The sequence below is a fragment of the Microcebus murinus genome, chromosome 2 (assembly GCF_040939455.1).
Source record: "Microcebus murinus isolate Inina chromosome 2, M.murinus_Inina_mat1.0, whole genome shotgun sequence".
NCBI classification, from domain to species: Eukaryota; Metazoa; Chordata; class Mammalia; order Primates; family Cheirogaleidae; genus Microcebus; species Microcebus murinus.
In genome coordinates this window covers 69,451,648-69,474,221 of record NC_134105.1, presented here as the reverse complement: position 1 = coordinate 69,474,221, position 22,574 = coordinate 69,451,648, and the positions used below count along the sequence as shown (strand labels likewise).

The following is a 22,574-nucleotide window of genomic DNA, read 5'->3' as shown; positions in this document are numbered from 1 at the left end:
ATGACCTGTAATGTAAATACTATTATCCCTGTTTAACAGAAGAGGAAACTAGGACATAATCTGCCCAAAGTTACCTAGCAATAGATGCTAGCACCTGGTTTCATCTCAGGTCTGTTTGGGACCAGAACCCCAATTTTTGTGAGTTTTTTCTTTTTTTTTTCTTTTTTTTTTTTTTTTCTTTTTTTTTTTTTGAGACAGTTTCTTGCTCTGTCTCCCTGACTATAGATAGTGCTGTGGCATCTTGGTAGCTCACTGCAACCTCAGACTCCTGGATTCAAGCAATCCTCCAACCTCAGCCTACTAAGTACCTGGAACTACAAGTGTGTGCCACCATGACTGGCTAATTTTTCTATTTTTTGTAGAGATTGGGGTCTTGTTCTTGCTCAGCTGATCTCCAACTCCTGACTTCAAGCAATCCTCCCACCTCAGCCTCCCAGAGTGCTAGGATTACAGGCATGAGCCACCACATCCAGGCCAGACTCCAAGTTTTTAAACCTCTATGCTATTTTGTCTCTCATCTTAAAAATGTTAAGACCTGTGTCACACAGTTTCTGTACAATAATTCCATTACTAGTTTTTATTAAAATTATCAAGTTTTTTCATTTCTCAGTTTACCACAGACTTTAATAACACCCATTACTTGGTGTTTTTCAAACATATTACCAAATTTGCTTTATTTAAGGCCCAGCCAGACAACATTTTAAATCCACATAATTTTTTTCTTAATTCTGATAAAAGAGTATGAAAACATTTAGTTGTTTTCAATTTGCATGGAAATTCTGTAGTCAGTTTCAGAGTGATTTAGAAGTTGGCTTAAACAGCATTATTCAAGACAGTGGCAACTTTTAAGCTTCAGCCTGTCAGACACAAAATGCTACTGATGTGTAAAACATAGAAGGATGAAATGGAGGTTAAACTAACTGTGTGTGAAATTGTAGTTGCTAAAGAAATTTCACAGTTGCTTAAAATAGTTTTGCTTTTCTAGTGTGTCTGTAGCATCAATACATGAACTGATTTCTTCAAAGGAAACAAAAACATAAATAAAAATAAAATGTCTTTTCCAGATTCTAATTATAATATTAAAACATTATTCACAAAGCTTTTTTTAAAGATATGAATAATGTTTGGCAGCAGTTCAAATTCAATGTAAGTATCACTAAGATTCCTGAATAACAATAATTCTAAATAATGACAAATATTTACTTAATAACTACTAACATTCATTAAGTTCTTACCATATGAAGGCACTGTTCCAAGCACTTTAAATGCATTAATTTATATAATCCTCACAATAACTCAGTAAGTACCATTATTATCTTTATTTCATAGTTGAGTCTGAGGCATAGATATCTTGCCTAAAGTCATAGAGCTAATATGTGGCTATAAATATATGTATCATGTATTTGTGTTATAAAAGTTTTAAAGTTTATTTTATGGAGTTCTTTAATTGAACTGAAAATATTTAAATTTATTTTTTATATCTGTCTACCTTTAAGATGTAAATATGTCTACCTAGACATACTTACCTCAGAATCAAAATAAACTTTCCATTTATACACTAAATATTTCTTCTTAGAATAGCCTCTAAGAATGTCAAAATAAAACAAAATCACTATCTTCAAGGAGTAAAAGAAATAGACATGGAAATTGGACTGCCAGAATATAGTTTGTGTGATATTCTGTTTCTTGGGCTAAAACATAATATCTAATATTATGAAGGTAGCCACTAATAGAATTAAAAATAAATAAAAGTTGGAAGGATGAGGGAATCATTAATGATCTCTTAATATTGGTATATCGTGAACTGTAGATACAGCCATATTTTAATCTTAGTGGAAGTGACCAACCGAAGAACTTAAAACAAACAGTTTAAAAGTCATTAAGTACAGGGTGGGAGGCAGAGGAAGATTTTATTATTTCCAGGTGCATTGGTTTTTCTAAAGAATTCAGTAAGACAAGTATTCCACCCAGATGGAAGGAAGGGCATAACAGTTTTTGACAGGTCTGATCAATATCACCAGTTGTTTATATAGGAGTTGATACTTATGATAGGTTGAAAAATAATGATAAGAAGGTTCTCTCTGGCAGAAGGAAAATTTAATGAACAGGTAGAGACATGACAGTATGGACATCTAAGATAAATCAGATAGGTGATTTAGGATGAGAGATGATGATGGTTAGGTAAGTAGAGGCCAGGTAATATAGAGCCTTATGTACCTTGATAAAAAGTTGGACTGAATTCTATATGCAGAGAATGAAATTAAATTATAAATAGTGAATTAGTATAAGATTTGCATTTTCATTATTTTTGTTGTTGTTGTTGTGAACAATAGTTGATAGGACAGAGGGGAATAGTGTTAAAAAAAACAAAACTTATATTGCCATTTTCCAGTGGGAAAATACAAAGGCTCAAGCCAACACATTAGCAGTGAAAAGGAAAAGGGACAAATTTGAAATGGATTTAGACAATACATTTATTTTATTGGATTTATTGCACTGGATTAGAGGGGGAAGGGGACAAGTAAGGATGCTTCCAAGTGTTCTTATTTGAGAAATAGTCACCCCAACACAAGAGGACTACAGTAAACTTAGCTAATTATAAGACTGCCCATTAAGGCAATGGTGGTGGATGAGAGAAGGGGCAGCAGCAGAGAATAACTTTTAATAAAGCAACAAATCCCTTAGCTATAAACAGTTTGGATTTTGAAGAAATAAATGTTAAAAGTTTTAATTTAGAAGGCCATGAATTCTTAAAATAGTATACGTGTCAAAGAACAAGCAAAAAATAAAAATGAGTGGAATGGCCTGATTTCTTTTTCTCTAGTTTCATATTGCTGCTCTTAAGTTTTCATGTAACATTAAAGCTTTCAGATTATTATAGCTTTATTTTGTATCTGTTTTTAAAATTCAAGTATTATAGGCCGGGTGCGGTGGCTCACGCTTGTAATCCTAGCACTCTGGGAGGCCGAGGCGGGCGGATTGCTCAAGTCAGGAGTTCAAAACCAGCCTGAGCGAGACCCCGTCTCTACTGTAAAAAATAGAAAGAAATTAATTGGCCAACTAATATATATATATATATATAAAAATTAGCCGGGCATGGTGGCACGTGCCTGTAGTCCCAGCAACTCGGGAGGCTGAGGCAGTAGGATTGTTTAAGCCCAGGAGTTTGAGGTTGCTGTGAGCTAGGCTGATGCCACGGCACTCACTCTAGCCTGAGCAACAAAGCAAGACTCTGTCTCAAAAAAAAAAAAAAATTCAAGTATTATATTTGATTGCTTTCTTTAGTTTTAGGAGAGATACCATAATTTAACTTGTGCTGGCTGTTTTGTGTGTTATTGTTTTCAGATATTTGTGACCTTTCTTAAAGATGATCAGAATTGCCCCTTTTTATGGCAAACAATGGTTGTTCAGTATTAGAGTGGTAATATCAACAATAACACAAATAATTGATTTCTCCTGAAAAGCTGCTTTTGCTGCCATATATTGTTAGCACTTTCATGTTCAGTTTTTGAGGCTATTGATTGTTTGAATGTTGAACCATATTTTGACTGGATCTCAGTTTGTCAAATTAACCGGAAAACAGGATGTATTTTTTAAATATACAGGAGCAGACTATTTTTTCCTGCTGAGTACTGTGTAGTAAATAATTTGCCGTTTTCCATAATATTTTTACTGTTAGTTATTACCAAACAGCTAGTTGGTTTCATTTAAAAACTATACATTAAGATATTCAAGCTTTGAGTCATTTTAGTGGCCACATTCTCATTTTTCTCTAATTATTTTCTTTCATCATGCGATATGTCCTAAGTATCAGAAAATACCAAGTGATGACCCTGGATCATTCATATTTGTAGGTGAAGTATTCATGGGGCTAGGAGGGTTGTGTGTGTGCGTGTGTTACTGTAGTATATTTGTTTCTAAATAAAAGTCTCATCGTTATTACAGTTTTACCTTCTTGTTTTAGGTGTATATACAAATTCTATTAGATATATATATAAGTCCTATTCGTCATCACAGTATTGAAAGAAATCTAGTTCTTTTTTTCCTCAGGTTTCAGAGTTAGAATGGTCTGATATGGAATGCAGTAGTATCAAACATTTTCATTTTCAGTTTATTTTATTTTTTTACATTTTCATTGAGCATTTTGGTGGAAGATTAACTGTATCTTGGTATCTTTATGGAAAGATTCCTCCAGTATATTCTTACCTTGGAACCTAATTTAAATTAAAGTAGATGTTACCTTGCTTGTTTTGTAGCTTTCTTCTCAATCTCAAGGCACAAACCAAAAGTACAAAAAGCAATAGCACTTTAATTGTGTAGTAGATAAGTTTTAAACTTAGCTTCCTTAAGCATAAATTCACTTCCTTCCTTAGCTTCCTTTAAGCATAAACTCACTGCTTTATGTTTTTTCAGAATTCAGTAGAAAGCAGCCAAAAAAGAATAGTGGTTTAATCTCAGGGGTATAGTTTGGAGAATTATATTAGCCAGCTCTGTTTGCTTTAACAACATTTTATTATAAATCTGAATTTTCCCCCTAATCCTCAGTATGCATCTATTATTCCTAAGCAAGAATGCCATCAGTCAGAGTGGGTATGGAAGTGTCAACAGTTAATACTGTTTGCCTTATACATTGTGTGATATCTGCTTCATGGCTTAAACTGTGAAATCTTGACAAAGGGTTGCTACTAGATCACAGATAATTTAGTGCCCTAATTATTTGTCCATGTGTAATTGTAGGTTGTTGTTTCTATCACTCCAGGCACTTTTTTAAAAGTCAGAAAATGTGTGAATGACTTGATGGTAAACAATGAATTTAAAACATCAGCAGTACCAGTCACAGTGGCTCACACCTGCAATCCCAGCACTTTTTTGCAGGCTGAGGCAGGAGGATGGCTTGAGGCCAAAAGTTTAAGACCAGCTTGGGCAACATAGTAAGATTCCTTATCTATAAAAAAAAATTTTGAAAAAATTTAGCTGAGTGTGATGATGCATGCCTGTAGTCCCAGTTACTCTACAGCCCAGGGTTTTAGAAGTTCAGGTTTGCTGTGAGCTATAGTTGCACCATTGCACTTCATTCAGCCAGGGTGGGCGACAGAGTGACACCTGTCTCTAAAAAAAAGAGAAAAAAAAAAAAAATCGGCCAGGCATGGTGGCTCACGCCTGTAATCCTAGCACTCTGGAAGGCCGAAGCAGGAGGATTGCTCGAGGTCAGGAGTTTGAAACTAGCCTGAGCAAGAGCATGACCCCGTCTCTACTATAAATAGAAAGAAATTAATTGGCCAACTAATATATATAGAAAAAATTAGCCAGACATGGTGGTGCATGCCTGTAATCCCAGCTACTCAGGAGGCTGAGGCAGAAGAATTGCTTGAGCCCAGGAGTTTGAGGTTGCTGTGAGCTAGGCTGACGCCAGGGCACTCACTCTAGCCTGGGCAACAAAGTAAGACTCTGTCTCAAAAAAAAAAAAAAAAAAAAAATCAACAGACCACTAATCATGCTTAGGTGAAAAACATTTTCCCTGAGAATTAGCTGGCTAAATTTTGCTAAAAATAGTTTCTGCATGGTATATTTTTTCCATTATATGGAAAGGTGTAAAGTTGATTTTAAGAAATTACACTGGATGCAGTTAACGTTTGGAAAGGTGGCTCACGTATTTGAGTATATCATAATTGTTTTTTCATTGGATCTCAAATAGTGTTCAGCTGTCATTATACTATAGCCATACTTCTTTTTTTTTTTTTTTTTTTTTTGAGACAGAGTCTCACTCTGTTGCCCAGGCTAGATGCCGTGGTGTCAGCCTAGTTCACAGCAACCTCAAACTCCTGGGCTCAAGCAATCCTCCTACCTCAGCCTCCCAAGTAGCTGGGACTACAGGCATGCACCACCATGCCCAGCTAATTTTTTGTCTATATATATTAGTTGGCCAATTAATTTCTGTATATTTTTTAGTGGAGACTGGATCTCGCTCTTGCTCAGGCTAGTTTTGAACTCCGGACCTTGAGCAATCTGCCCGCCTGGGCCTCCTAGAGTGCTAGGATTACAGGTGTGAGCCACCATGCCTGGCCCCTTTATTGTAAAATTCCTTTATTTTATTTAAGGGCAAGCTTTCAGTAAACCTTTGAAGTACTCCTCAGATCTGAATTCTGTTCAGCAGCTAAAATTTTTGCTTTTGTTCACTTAACAGCATTTTCTTCATATTGCTACTTAGTATTCATAATTATTATGTTAATGGTTATATTAACTTGGTTTGAAAACTTCTTTTAATATAAGCAAAACCAGCACTTTAGGAGAATAAAGAGCAAGTTTAATTATAGTTTTAAAAATGTTTTTTTGTTTTTGCCTAATGGTACTATTGAATCTTCTTAATACTAAAGTTTTGCCTTTAAATAAAATAGAGGGTTTCCAAAAGGAGAATGTATAGCTACAAGCAGTACCTCATAAGGAAAGAAAAAATGCATTGTACCATTTGTCTTGCTTTAGTCAATGCTTACTTGGTTTACCTTTTCGAATTGTTTTAGTTTGTTAAGCAAATGCCTACTATTTTATCATTATGCAATTTCTGCTTTATTAACATAGGATAGTATAAGGCAGTGTTTCTCATCCCAGGCTGCACATTACAATTATTTGGGGATCTTCAAAAGTGGTCGTAATTAAAATACTGATGGCTGTGTCTCACCCCTAAATACCCTAATTTAGTTGATCTGGGGTGGGTTCCAAGGATCTGTAATTTTCAGAACCTTTCCAGGTAATTCTAGTGTACTGTCAGAGTTGAGAACACTCCTCTATGGTAATTTGAATTTGAAGCTTGAGAAATTTTTCAGTGACTATTCTAATTACAGGAGAATAATAAATAATAGCCCTAAAAGTCCCTGAACTGAAAATTCTATTAACTATGCATGAAAATGGGTTTTAAGTACACAACTTGAACTTAGCCAGTAGTGTGAAAGAAAATGTAATAATAGCTGTTATTTATTGAGCATCTAACTCTATAGCAATTCTAAAAGGTGGGTAATAACCATTTCATTTGAACAGTAAACTGAAATTCTGAGAATAACTTACCCAGGGGGGAATGTGGCGCTTGCAAGTGACAGAGCCAGAAATGGTCCACATGCATGTTTAATTTTATAACTTGAACTATTCACAATACCATGCTGTATGAAAATTTGAGATTTAGTTTGACTCAGCTTAAATAATTAAATAGGTTATTTCAAGGTTTTTCTCTTTCTTTATTCAGTATTTCAAGATTTTCTTAATGTCATGTTTCTTTAAAGTCATGGTTACCATCAGTAACAGAAACATATATTAAATTCTTACTATTGGAAAGTGGTAGAATATTTATCACTTGGACAAGATTTATAGATTGGTGGTGGTAGTTGTAGTGGTGTGATGATAGCAACCAGCACTTATTTTTCTTTAGTTCAAAAAATTCACATAATTCACAAGTATCACCTTTGTTCAGTGTTATAGGTTAACTTATTTTGAAATCTAGCTATCTGGTGAGAAAGTATAGACCAGCTTTTTGTCCTGCTGTTTAATCTGAACATTTTTGTAACAACTAGTTGGACTTTACTTACAATAAAGTTATCACCACAAAAGTAGAGAATGTGGTCTTTTTCTATATGTAAAACCTCACTGTAAGCCTTTACAAAATTTGATAATACAAGGTTGGTCAGGTGGCCATGAGGGGGAAAATTACTATATTTCTATAGTAATTTGTTACCAGGGAAGCCTTTTCACAAGTCAAAGAGTACGTTGTCCCAGAAATCTTAGTAAAATATATGAAATGTATAAAATCTGAAATTGAGATACATACAACTAATAATCTTAGTATAAGCTGGGTGTGGTGGTGTGTACCTGTAGTCCCAGCTATTGGGAAGGCTGAAGCAGGAGAATCCCTTGAGCCCAGGAGTTCAAGGATGTGGTGAGCTGTGATCCACCACTGTGTTCCAGTCTGAATTTAGAAACAGAGCAAGACCTTGTCTCTTTCTTTTTTTTTTTTTTTTTTTTTTTAAATGTCAGCCTAGCTCACAGCAACCTCAAACTCCTGGGCACAAGCAATCCTTCTGCCTCAGCCTCCCGAGTAGCTGGGACTACAGGCATGCGCCACCATGCCCAGCTAATTAATTAATTTATTTATTTCCTTTCCTTTCTTTCCTTCTTTCTGTAGAGATGAGTCTCTCTCTTGCTCAGGCTGGTCTCAAACTCCTGAGCTCAAACCATCCACCTGCCTTGGCCTCCCAGAGTGCAAGCTAGGATTACAGACATGAGTCACTGCACCCATCCTGACCCTGTCTCTTAAGAAAAGAAAAAAATAAAAATGCTAAAGTTGAAACTTAAAGTCAAGGAATTCCGAGTTTTAACAATAAGTGGCATGTATTTCATTGGGTGTGATGCCGTGGATACTTATGATTACTTTATAAAGCATTTAAAATTTACTATAATCTGTAGTTGATTTAAATTATTTATGCACCATGAAAAACAAATATTTTCATATGGACACTACAAATTCATAAATAAAATGCCAATTAACGGCTGGGCGCGGTGGCTCATGCCTGTAATCCTAGCTCTCTGGGAGGCCGGGGCCGGCGGATTGCTCGAGGTCGGGAGTTTGAAACCAGCCTGAGCAAGAGCGAGACCCCGTCACTACTATAAATAGAAAGAAACTAATTGGCCAACTAATATATATAGAAAAAATTAGCCGGGCATGGTGGCGCATGCCTGTAGTCCCAGCTACTTGGGAGGCTGAGACAGAAGGATCACTTGAGCCCAGGAGTTTGAGGTTGCTGTGAGCTAGGCTGATGCCACGGCACTCACTCTAGCCTAGGCAACAAAGCAACACTCTGTCTCAAAAAAATAAAAAAAAAAAAATGCCAATTAGCGTCACAAATTATGCTTTCACAATTTGACTTTAATAATGTTTTCTAACTTTGAGTTACATTTTCTTTTGATTACCCTGGACTGGAACTACTCTACAGAGTATGTCAAAGGAACTTGAAATATTTTTAAAGTTACATGATGAAAAAAGAAGCATTTAAATTTTGTTAAGTGAATAGTTCTCTCCCTTCAGCACACATAGGTTGAGCAGCTTTGTGTCCAGTTCTGGGGAAAAATTAAGATATTTCCTTCCTGCAGTCAAGTTATAGAGTATTTGATGTTTATTATGTTGAGAGCAGAGTTCTGGGAAAGTTTACTAGGAAAGTTCGTGAGACTAGGAAATCAAATTTTCCTAGAAAAAGTCACATCTGAGCTGCCTATTCATTAAAGGACATGTTTCTAATCTTTTTAATTATTCAGTTGGTATTTTGTAGTGTAGAGACATGCTTTCCATGAATGGATTATGGGTATGGTAGGATACTGAGTCTTGAACCATTGAGAACAACACACGTGGTACCTGGGGTAAGCAGGGCTCCCAGGCTCGTCATCCCAATTATAAGTAGCTTCATCCTTTTACCCCAGTGCTCCATACAATCATTATCATTTTCCACATGTATCATGATATGAAGAATATTGGGAAACATTGTATAGAGAAATGCTATTATTATGTAAGGTAGTGGAATCTCCACCAAGAGTTTCCAAAGAATCACAAACAAAAGGTAAATCTAATAACCAAATTTTAATATGGCCTTATATGTTTCTAATTGTGGTAAAATATACATATATAAAATTTACCATTTTAACCGTTTTGAATTGTACAGTGTAGTGTCATTAAGTGCATTCACATTGTTGTATTAGCCATGTTATCACCATCTTATACATACATAAATTCACCATCTTAACCATTTTTAATTGTACAATGCAGTGTCATTAAGAGCATTCACGTTGTATTAGCCATGTTATCGCCATCTTTCTCCAGAACTTTTTTTGTCTTCCCAAACTGAAACTCTATACCCATGAAATAATAATTCCCTGTTCCTCCCTCCCCCTAAGCTCCTGACAACCACCATTCTAACTTGCTCTATCTGAATTTGACTACTTTAGTTACTTCATTTAAGTGGAATCATACAGTATTTGTCCTTTTGTGACTGCCTTATTTCACTTAGCAAGGTTCTTCAGGGTTCCTTTATGGTGTAATGTGCATTAGAATTTCCTTCCTTTTTAAAGCCAAAGATTCCATTGTATGTGTATACCACATGTTGTTTATCCATTCATTCATTGATGGACATGTTGTTTGATTCCACCTTTTGGCTGCTGTGAACAATGTTGCTATGAACATGAGTGTATAAAAAGTCTGTTTGAGACCCTGCTTTCATTTCTTTTGAGTATATATCCAAAGTGAAATTGTGGACCATATGGTAATTCTATTTTTAATTTTGAGGAGCCACAATTCCATTTTTTTATGGCAGCTACACCACTTCATGTTCCCAACAGCAGTACCCAAGGGTTCTAATTTCTCTACATCCTTGCCATTTTTCTTTTATAACAACTATCCTAATGAGAGTGAAGTGGTATCTCATGGTGGTTTTGATTTGGATTTCCCTAATGATTAATGATGTTGAGCATCTGTCTCTTCATTAGCTTTATTGGAAATATGGCCTTACATTTTTTAAGATTTTTTTTCCTGAAGTTGTCTAACCAAGATTAACTAAATCTCATTCAAAAGCAACTTATTATATAGAATTAAGTTAACCTATTCTTAAATTTTTAGTGCTTCAAAGACTCTTAGGGATATGAGTTCTTAATCTGAAATCTATCAGTGGTTTCAGAGAGACCATGAACAGCCAGATTAAAGAAAAATTCTATTAGATTGTCAAAAGGATCTGTGACCACTCAAAAATTTAAGAACTCTTGATCTATCCCAGAATCAACAAAATGTTTGAAGTTATTATCTTTTTAGATCAAATTAAGGTGATTTTTAAATTTCTACTTTGTACTTTTCTGTATTTTTCAAAGTATTTTAAGTAAACATGCATAGTGCCTGTGATTTTTTTAATTAAGTAAATGCTATTTTAGAACTTTAAAAAGTGAAATCCATCTTTATATCTCAGACCTCCATAAAAAGCAAATCTAAAAACTAAGAAGCAATGAAATGGGTATGGTCTGTTCTTGAAATTGCCAGCCTTCTCTTACAATCACAGCATTCCCAAATATATCCCTGCCCTATAAAAAGAACAGACAGGCTCTATAGCAACAAAAAAAGTGATATTTACCATTGAGTCCATTTCACTGCAATAAAATATTTGCATTTGAGTTTTTTATAATGAGTTTTTACCATAAAGAGAATGTGCCGATTCTATAGCTAAAAAGGCGATATTTACCATTGAATCCATTTTAACTGAATTTCATTAAAGGGAAATATTTGCATTTGAGTTCTTTATAATGAAATTTTACTGGTTTGCCTATATATCTTTACATAGTACTTTCTATAATAATTACTTTTAAAAGGTATTGAACTTTTTTAAATTTTAAAACACTGATCACTTAATATTAAAAGCAACCAGAAAGAATTTTCATTATCTATCTTGATAGATGCATATATACCTGTGTTTAATTTATCATCCTAAAAAAACTGTTAGGAAATCTTTTAAAATTTTGTACAGAGCTTCCTAGGATATCTTACCTATTAAAGTTCACTGTCAAGTTTCCTTATCTCCTTCTGTCTTTTTGGCTAGACTTAAAAATAATCTAAGTAGGGCATAAAGTACTCTACCATTTATTATACTTGAATGTCCATTTTCTCTTCTGTTGAATTAGAACTCCATGGTGCTGTCCAGCACTGACATTTCTTTGATCTGTATACCTGCTTAACTATAATGTTTATACTGTGAAACTTTATATATTTATTACATAAGTACGTATTTAAATTTATGCCAATTTTTTAAATTCCTGTTTTCCCTTTGTAGCTCTATGCAGGAGCTATTCTTGAAGTCTGTGGATGAAAATTGGGAAGGTTCCCTCAAGTCCAAGGTATGTAAAATTAACTCCAGTAAATTCTGTTTAATCATTCACTATCGCATTTCATAAGAATAGTTTCATTAAATAAGAATTTTTAGGATTATATTTTCAGATAGTATATGAATTTTTTTCATATTTGTTTTTGTGGTGGTGTTTATAGTCATTGGTAAATACTAGTTTACTTTACCGTCAGCAAACACAATATATGAAATTTAGATTTAAAATATAACACATGAAGTGGTTGTTTTCTTAAAAGGAGAGCCTTTCCTTACCAGATCTAAGTGTAATTCTTTTAAATAACACACCATTCTAATATATTTTAAATGTTAATTATTTTACATAAAACTCCTAAGGAAGAATTCCATTAAGGGAAAGTAGACCTGCACAAAATGACAAGTCACCACAAAGAGAAGTAATTACAGTAGAATTTGGGATACAAAAGAGAGAAAATCATATGTGTATCTTCACAGGGAATTTTAAGGATAAACATTTTAAAGGATAACTGTGAAAGTGTATTCTTTTGGTTGACATCGAACAGTAATGGTCCTTTGCATTGCCAAAAAAGTCTTGAACTAAGGCTTTTCTATTGTGTCTTGGCATGTCACCTTGAAAATCAGTTTTATCAAACTGAACTTTTTTTTAAACTGAAATACATAAGTGTTCAGTTTATGTGCCTCATTCTGTTTTGATTTTTGCTGATTTTCCCTTGATTTCTTGCCTTATTTACTTAAGAGAAATTTTTGGATTTAGTATTTTATAAAATTGCCTTTCCTAGAATTGTCTGTAATATTGCTTATTTGGGTATAGTTGTTTGACTCGGGGACATTTTTTTGTGAGGCTCAAAGCAGATGTACATCTAATTATTACATTCTTTGTTAGACTAGCATATATTCTGATGTAGCACAGAATATATCTATTTTTGCTTGGGGGGGGAAATTTTCTTACTTTTTTTTGTTTGTTTTTCAGGGGGTGTTGCTTTGAATACTTAAACTCTGAATAGTGTCATGGTTGTTTTGGCTTTTTTATATTCGTTTTCTGAATGATAGCATGATCATTCTTCTAAAAGTTTTGGCAGTTTTTTAATTGAATTGATTGTATTTATTGACTTGTTTTATTAATAACCTTTTATAACTTAGATTTTCATGAGGATCAAGAGTAGCTTTGATACTACAATTAGCCCTCCTATTTATATCAGATTTTATTATATCTAATGTAAATTTCTTATGTATAGTTAAATTAACAAACTTTGGGGTACATGTGGTCATGCTGGTATCTTTTACTTTTGAAAACATTTGAATTTAAGTATAAGCTTGTTTCAAGTAAAAATGTTTAATTCCATAATGTATAACCATGTTAATATTGTTATATATAATACCAGTATTTTCTGAGCCCAAGAGAAGTTGGTATATTTGTGATAAAACCATTATTATATTTCTAATTTCAGAATTTCGATCTTAAAAATATTATGGAATAGAGCATGGAGAATTGTCGGTTTTTATAGTAATTACAAAAACCAAACTAATTTCTTATCATCACTGCTTCATATTCTTTATCTTCAATATCATGTAGCTTCTGGGATTATCACAATAACCTTCATTGTACATACTTTAGTTTATAATATGTAGTAATTTAAGAACACTATTTAAAGTAACCATTTTGTGAAACAAAAGACTTATGTTTAATTATTTCAGAAGAGGGAAGAATTTAAGTTTTGGTATGTTTTATTCACATTAACCCATTCTGAGTTGTACAGAAAGTCCCAGATAATATTTCTTAGTCAATTCCAAATACGCTTTCTAAAATACTTCTGTTTTCCATGTTCTAGTTGTTCAAGGTGAAAGGTGGCATATAATAATTTCTCATAGTAAATTGTACCATAGTAATAGTGTTCTGTCACTTCACTTGTGACAGCAAAATAATTATATCAGTAATCATGGTTTTTTCCTCTAGCATGAGTTAAATTTTCTGTCTCAATGTTAAAATTTCTGTCTCAAAAAAAGAATGTGGATTTTTCCTAATTTATAGAGCTTGGCAAACTTTCTGTGAAAGACTAGATAGTAAAACTTTTCAGCTTCATAGGCAAAAGTAAAACTTTTCAACTTCATGATCTCTGTTGCAACTATCGAACTCTGCTATTATATTGTGGAAGCAGCCATAAACAATACTTAAATGAATGAGTGTGACTGTGTTCCAATAAAACTTTATTAGCAAAAGCAGGCAGGTCAGATTGGGCTCATGGGCCATAATTTGCCAACCTCTGTATTAGAATCATAAACCTTCAGACACAGAAAGGAGTTTTGAAATAATATAGTACAGATTGAACATCCCCCTAATCTGAAATGCTCTAAAATCCAAAACTTTTTGAGCACTGACAAGATACCACAAGTAGGAAATTCCACACCTGACTTCATGTGACAAATGCACAAAATTATTTAAAATATTGTATAAAATTACCTTACAGCCCTGTGTATAAAGTATATAAGAAACATAAATGAATTTTGTATTTATGCTTGGATCCCATCCCCAAGATATCTGATTATATGTATGCAAATATTCCAAAATCTGAAGCGCAGTCTTACACATTTCGTGTAAAGGATACTCAGCCTGTATTGAGATGGCAAATGGCTTTTTACTTCTCATACCATCTATTATTGATTGCTGGTGATGCTTAAGGTTGTGATGCTACATTGGAGATTTGCTGGAAAAAATACTGATCCATTAGCATTATCTTCTTCGATTTTCTTATAAAATGGGTTACACATAAAGTAAGCACTAATCTGGTCAGGCTGTTTTGAGGATTCAGAGAGATAATATGAATCACTTATCATATGTCTGACACTAGCAAATACAGAGTAAATCATTCATTAATTCTGTAAATATTTATTGAAAGCTTACGTCAAGCACTATTTCAGTACTTACTAAATGGTAGATTATTGTTCTTGTATCTTATACTCCTTCATTGGTATAAGTTTAAATTACTAACCATCAAGCATTTACATACCCAATTTGCCACCTTTATTAAAAAAAATTCAAATCAGTACATCTATTATAGCTGCAGCCTGTCACAAAATTATATGCAAAATTCTATATATTCACCTCTAGCCATTCCTCAACTTATTATAATCTGGCTTCTCTTTCTACCATTTTACCTCCTGAGTACTAAATCTCACTTGACTCTAGCATTTGAAATGCTATTCTCTTCACTTGTGTTACTTGTTATTTCCCAGTTTTCTTCTACTTCTAACACATATCTCTTTTCTCCTTTTCTGGCATCTCTTCTACTGCCTACACTTCAAATGTTACTGTTAACCAGGGTCTGTCTGCAGGTTTTCTTCTCTTACTCTCCTGAATGATGTTCCACTCCCTCAGTTTAAATTATGATACTTACCTGGTGACTCCCAATCTATATCTGTAGATCAAACTTTTTTTGTTAAAAATAATATTTTTGGGCCAGGCACGGTGGCTCACACCTGTAATCCTAGCACTCTGGGAGGCCGAGACCAGCGGATCATTTGAGCTCAGGAGTTCAAGACTAGCCTGAGCAAGAGCGAGACCCCGTCTCTATTAAAAATAGAAAGAAATTAATTGGCCAACTAAAAATATATATAGAAAAAATTAGCTGGGCATGGTGGCTCATGCCTATAGTCCCAGCTACTCGGGAGGCTGAGGCAGAAGGATTGCTTGAGCCCAGGAGTTTGAGGTTGCTGTGAACTAGGCTGACGCCACAGCACTCTAACCCGGACAACAGAGTGAGACTGTCTCAAAAAAAAAAAAAAATTATATTTCTTACATTTGTGACTGACATTTCTTCTTGGATGGTCTAATAGGTACCTTAAACCAGTGTACCTATGAATCACCTGGGGTCTTCTTAAAATGCAGAGTATAAATTTGTACATTTTGGATGGGTCCTGAGAGTCTGTATTTCTAACTGTCCTAGAGACTGTGGCCCATATTTTTAGTAGAAAGGCTTTCAACCCAGCCTGTCCAAATACTGAATTATTCCTCTTCCCCTGTTTCCACGAGTGGCAGTATTACTAGGCAAAGAATAAGCATGAAACACGAGAATCATGATTAATATTTCATACTTTATATCCAGTTAATCACTAGGTTGTGTCTCTTCTCCCTCCTTACTTACCTTAGTATCTTATTCCTTTCTTCTTCTCTGTGCTTTTAATTAATCCCTTAATATCTTTATACAGAAGGATTAGTTACTTGTTATCTAGTCCTGCAGTCCCCAGCCCCCAGGTTGTAGACCAGTACCATCTGTGAGCTGTGGCGGCAAGTGAGTGAAGCTTCATCTATATTTACAGCTGCTCCCCATGCTCGCCATCCCCCGCCACCCAACTCCTGTCATTGGAAAAATTGTCTACCATGAAACCCTTCCCTGGTGCCAAAAAGGCTGGGAACCACTGACTAGTCTCCCTGTCTCTGTTCCCTTTTCTTATTCTGTCACTTTTACACAATTGCAAAAAAGACCTTTTCCACAAGACAAATCTGATTATATCACTCTCTTGCTTTAAAATCCTTTATAAGGATTTATACATCATAAATACCAGACTGAATAGTATCACATACAAGGCCCATGACAACATGGTTTCTCTTTTCTCTGTTCACATCTCTAGTTCATGCAAAACTATAATCAGTTCTCTGAATTCTGGCCTCTGTATCTTTGTACACACTGAATATTCTTCCTAACTTGTTTTCCTTCTCAGTTCTTGTGGCAAATTCCTATTCATTCAAAATTTAGTTCCAGCATTATTTTTGGGTGGCCTTTAAACAGAATTATTTAGTCTCCCTTTTATGTTCCATAACAGATCCCACAAATATTATATTTGGCATACCAGTCTTTTGCCTCTACCAAACTAGTAACCTCTAGAGCATAGAATTTTTTTGACTTTTTTTTTTTCTCATTAGTGTACCCAGAATCTACCTAATACTGTACCTGGTATGAAGAGGAATTCAAATATTTACTGAATGAATGCATTGGTTTATTGAATTTATCTACTTCAAGAGATGCCTCCACTTTAGACAAATGAGGATCTGGTGAAAAGCCTGTGTTTTACACTGGTTTCATACTTTTGATGAACTTACAGACTTCAAGCAGTCCTGAAAAGTCCTAATCTTCTGCTAAAAATTATAATCTTTTAAACTGTCTAGATTAGATTATTTATTGTACCTCCAGTCTCCCAAATTCTTTTAATTATTTAAATAACTTCTCTGTTTTTAAATGCTTTTAAGTTTTCTTGTTGGGATGACCTAAATGACTCATAATTTTGCACTGCAGATGATTTATATACAATAGTAAATTTTCTTGTTTTAGAAATACTCTTTTTTGGTTATCCACTAGCTTTAATTGAGCTCAATTAAGAATTAGGTTGTCATTTGTTGTTGTTGCTGTTCTCTTTGTATTGTTGTTTCTGGCATTATTATTTAGAGCTCTGATTCAAATATGCTTATTTCTAATCAACAGGAAAACACCTTAATTGTCCATTCACATAATTTTATATGAAAGTTCACAAGTCTTCACATTTGCCATAAGCTCTTATAGCTTAAAACCAATATAAAACAGTGAGTAAAAACAGTATACTCATTGTATGACTACTTGTAATGTGATCAGAGGTGTATCATTAGATCTAGCCAAGTATATTATCTCTTTTTTTTGAGACAGAGTCTCGCTTTGTTTTCCCAGGCTAGAGTGAGTGCTGTGGCGTCAGCCTAGCTCACAGCAACTTCAAACTCCTGGGCTCAAGCAATCCTCCTGCCTCAGCCTCCCAAGTAGCTGGGACTACAGGCATGCACCACCATGCCCAGCTAAGTTTTTCTATATATATTAGTTGGCCAATTAATTTCTTTCTGTTTATAGTAGAGACGGGGTCTCACTCTTGCTCAGGCTGGTTTCGAACTCCTGACCTCAAGCAATCCACCCGCCTCAGCCTCCCAGAGTGCTAGGATTACAGGCGAGAGCCACCGCGCCCGGCTTCTTTTTTCATTTATATCTTCACTTGTTTGTGATTTTGAAAATAACATAATTCAAACATTTTTATTTAACTTTAAGACATATAATTCCTTATTATCCCCCCATCACCACTTATGCCCTCCTCTTTATAGAACAAGGAACAAGACAGATGTGGGGGGTTTTTTGGTGGGGGAGGAGGGATGGGAGTGTGTCATCATAGCTCACTGCAACTTCAAACTCCTGGGCTCAGGAGATCCTCCTGCCTCAGCCTCCCAAGTAACTGGGACTACGAGGTGTGCACCACCACACCCAGCTAATTTGTCTATTTTGGGGGTAGGGGTTAGCTAGTTATTACTTTTGCTCAGACTGGTCTTGAACTCCTGGCCTCAAGCAGTCCTCCCACCTTGGCTTCTCAGAATGCTAAGATTACAGATGTGAGCCACTGCACCTGGGCTAATACTCAAAAGTTAGCTCTGAAGAGCCTTTGAATTATGAAAAGAATATCTGGACACTCCAAGCAGTGTGTATAGCAAAACTTAGCTCTTTCCTAGGGGACTGTGCAAATGACATGGTAAGAATACCAAAGGAAAAGCTGAAACATTTAATCTGTTTTTTAATCACTTCTGTATATTTAATCACTTTAAGTGTTATTTACAAAATTGCCTTTTAACTGACAAATGATCAAGTTGACATAAGAACATTTTCTAGAAATTAGAGTGATTGGCTTTTCTTTAAAAATCTCCAAATTGTTATCATTGAGCTATTTTTAAAACAGCAGAAAGTAAACTAGAAAATAAATTACCTTTATGAAGTCCTTTTGCAAGGTCTTGGACATTGTTTAAACCTTTGTAAACTATCAGGGTCCCATGGACTCAGTTTTCCTTGAATTTCTTTTTTGGGCTGTTCATACTATTTGTAATTATTATTATTTCATGGCTTTTATTAGAGGTTTTTTAAAGAACAGAGGAAATTTACTTATTTTTTAATAGAGTAAAACTCATTCTGTATTGCAATTACTCTTATCAGTGCACTGAATCCTTTTATATATCTTAGATATATTATGAAATCATTAATCATCAGTTATTTACAGCTATGTTTTAAAAGACTGAAGTTATAAGAAGGATAATGCAATAGCAAAATACATCATCACTGTTACATCATTTTTTGATTTTCTTGTTGTATAGCCCACATAGTATAACACCATAGCTGTGGTCTTTTTATAAAAGCTCTCATTGAACACATTTGAGAATTCAAATTTTTTTGTTTTCTGCCCATAATGCTAGAGAAGAAAATTGACAAAAATGTGTTGTTATGATTAGATGGATCAGAAGATGAATGCAAAGAGAAAAAATAGCACTTTAGACCTGAACTATCCAATTAGGTAGCTGCTAGCCAAACATGGCTGTTTCAGTTAACTTTTAAAATCAAATAAAATTTAAAATTCAGTTCCTTAGTTATACTAGCTACACTTCAAATGCTCAGTAACTACCATACCCATAATAGCAGATATAGAATATTTCTATTATTACAGAAAGTTCTATTGGTACTGTTCCAGACTTCTCTAATGATTATTGATCGTGTAAGCAAAATTTCAGACTGTAAAACCTCATTTGATATTATCCTGAATGAATTTTCTCAAAAATCAAGAATCAATAAGTAAACAATATATCACCAAGGACAAAAAAGAAATATAGGGGAGGGGGGGCGGGTATATATATACATAATGAGTGAGATGTGCACCATCTGGGGGATGGTCATGCTGGAAACTCAGACTTGGGGGGGGAGGGGGGAAAGGGCATTTATTGAAACCTTAAAATCTGTACCCCCATAATATGCCGAAATAAAAAAAAAAAGAAATATAGTATTTGTATGTCATTAGGCATCCAACAAGAAGGACTTCATCACAAAATATTTTTCAACAAGAAACTGGACCATCCTATTTTCCTAAAAGATCATATGACATTATTCTTTTAATTTTTATGATGTGTATATATGAAAATTTACTTGATAAATTTCATAAGTGAGCAAATGCTAAAGGCTGGTATGTGTACAAAAATGATTAGAAAAATATTGATGATGTAGACATGACAAATTCATTAAATTATTCTTATTGGTATTTATACTTCCAAAAATAAATGTTTTACAAATAAAGTGATCATGAAATACTTTTGAAAGTATTACACTGTATTACTCTGTAAGTGCAAGAAGAAGAACCAGAGTAATAATAAGCTAGAACCTATTAGAAATGTATTTGAAATCTGGAACCAGTATTTATAAGATGGCTACATCCTGAGTTCACATACGACAGTAAACAGTTGCGTTCAAAGCACATTGCCCATTTTGATTACATTTATTTACCTTCAAAACCAGGAAAATATGGAATAAGTTTTTGAGTTTAATGTGTTGAATTTTATTAAAATTTCTAATATATTTTGTTTTTACTTTTATTCTTTTATAAAATTATTCATAAAATCATTTGAAAATATAAAAAGTAAAAACAGAGTTCATTCAACTCAAATGATAAATGATGATGACTGTTTTTCTTTGTATACTGAAAGGTAGTATTCCAGCTCTCCTCTTCCAGAATCTTTTAAAAGAAAAAAAATGCCTCTGGAAAGGTTGCCATAAACCCTATTGTTTTTGCTCCTTGACTTTATTAGCTGTTTGCATATTTAATGACTCATGCAGCTGTACAGCATGTGAAATTTGATCATTAAATCAGAGATACTACAAATAATACTGTATATTCACACACTAATCTTTTTATAAAATTTTAAAATTCACTATTGTGATTTTGCTTATAATTTGTGAAATATGAGAATTTTCCCTTATTCATAACCAAGCCATGCTATATAATGTATAAATACAATACTACATTTAGTAATAAAAGGGAAACAAAAGCATTTGACATGGGGAATTATAATTTTTTTTCCTGACTGGCTAACGATCTGTCAGTATTGTTGCCTTTCTTAGCATACATACTTTTTCAGGTTACTTTCTTTAGTAAAATATTTGAAGTTGACTTTAGGACTATTTTGGCTATTATGAAATGTCAGATTTTAGGAATAAATTGTTTGAAGTATTAAGAGATAAAATCCCTTTGAATCCTTTAGAATTATGTTGAAGGAAAGGCATCATTTTTGTTCATCTGAGTATATCAATTCTCAGTTCTCATCAAGTGTTACTTCTTATAGCTCCATTTTTGTGGCCTGTTTCTTTGTGACTCCAGCATATTCAAATCTCTTTTCTCTGAATTAAGAGTACTTATTATTTATCATTAAATTAGCATTGTTATTGTGACCACATTGTATCTTTTTATTTGTTGCAAATCTGTTTAATTAAGCAGACTTGTAGATTTATTGAAATTAAATAACTCAGTTCCCTCATATTCTTATATAGCCCATCCAATGCCATATATATATAATGAGTACTCAAATGTTTGTTAAAAGGTTCATTTACTGGCCTGTAAAATATGACTAGCTATTAAAGATGTTGAACAGATATTCCTCTAATTCAAAATTAGAAGGCTTATGAATCTATCTTTAGCAGAGAGAAGAGGGAAGAACTGATGAAAGGAGTTGTCAGTGACTCATCTTAGTATTCCTTTTAAATTTGTTCACTCTTTTCAGTCTGTAAAAATCTGTTGAATGATTGAAAGTTATTAAATGTGCTAAGCTCTATTATGGATATGAAAAATATGTAAGAATAATCCTTTTCCCAGAGAGGTTTCTTATGTAGTAGAGAAAGTATGTAGACACAGTTAAACTGTGTTACACAGTATATGATGCAAGATAAGCATATAGCATTTGCCAAGGAACATTATAAAATGGAATAGGCCATCATAAGATCATTTTTGTTTGGGGATTCAGGAGATTTCAGACTATTTGGACAAATCCTACAGGATAGTTAATAAAGAAGATATTTTGATAAGCCAGAATAATGTAACCAGGTTTATTTGAACTAAATTTTGTAGGGGAGGATTAGATGGTATATCTGAGTCTCTTCTAACAAGTCCTCAAAACTTTAAAAGAAAAATAAAAACTACTTAACTAATCTTTGTTTTGTTGTCCTAAGTAAAAGTAAATGAAGACCTTCATAATAATACATATCTTAAAGATAAACATTTGATTTGTATTTATTTTAGAAAAATATAAACTTTTTAATTTGGACAATTAGACATGATCATTATTGAAAGTTGGTAAAATGTAATTTAGTAACAACCAAAAAAGGGGAAAACATTCATTTAAAATTTGCCCAAATCCTATGCTCCAGGTATAACCCTCTGTTAAAATGATAATGCTTAATTAACATTTTTAGAAGCATTAGGTGCATTTTAAGATTTTCTTTAGTGCTTCTGAGCTTTTTCATTTGGGAATGAAAATATTTATGGATTAATATTTATCTTTTTTTAACAACCAGTGGAAACAACTTGATCTATAACTGCCTTTTACACATAACAGGAGTTTTCTTCTGAATCACTAAATATAGATTAACATAATTTTTAATGTTTGGACATATTCTATAGTATGATATATGTTAATTTAGTTGACCAATAGCCTTTCACATATTTAGATTATTTTCCTATTTCCAGGCTTAGAAAGACCTTATGTAATATATCAGTTATTTCCTCATGCAAAAAAGAAAGTTTCAGAGGTGCACTTGGCAGGTTGAAAGAGTGTACACATTTGAAGACTTTTGGTTCATGTCACTAAATATCCTTCAAGAA

At 33.7% G+C, this 22,574-nt stretch overlaps 1 protein-coding gene across 2 annotated transcripts in view; it reads left to right on the top strand.

Annotated features, from left to right (window-relative positions):
* SELENOF (selenoprotein F) overlaps positions 1-22,574 on the top strand; it is a 44,937-nt gene that overhangs the window by 17,060 nt on the left and 5,303 nt on the right. For both annotated transcript variants that reach the window (XM_075999751.1, XM_012747570.2), the window contains exon 3: positions 11,841-11,904. In XM_075999751.1, coding sequence (XP_075855866.1) covers positions 11,841-11,904 — 64 coding nt within the window. The remainder of the gene's footprint in view (positions 1-11,840; positions 11,905-22,574) is intronic.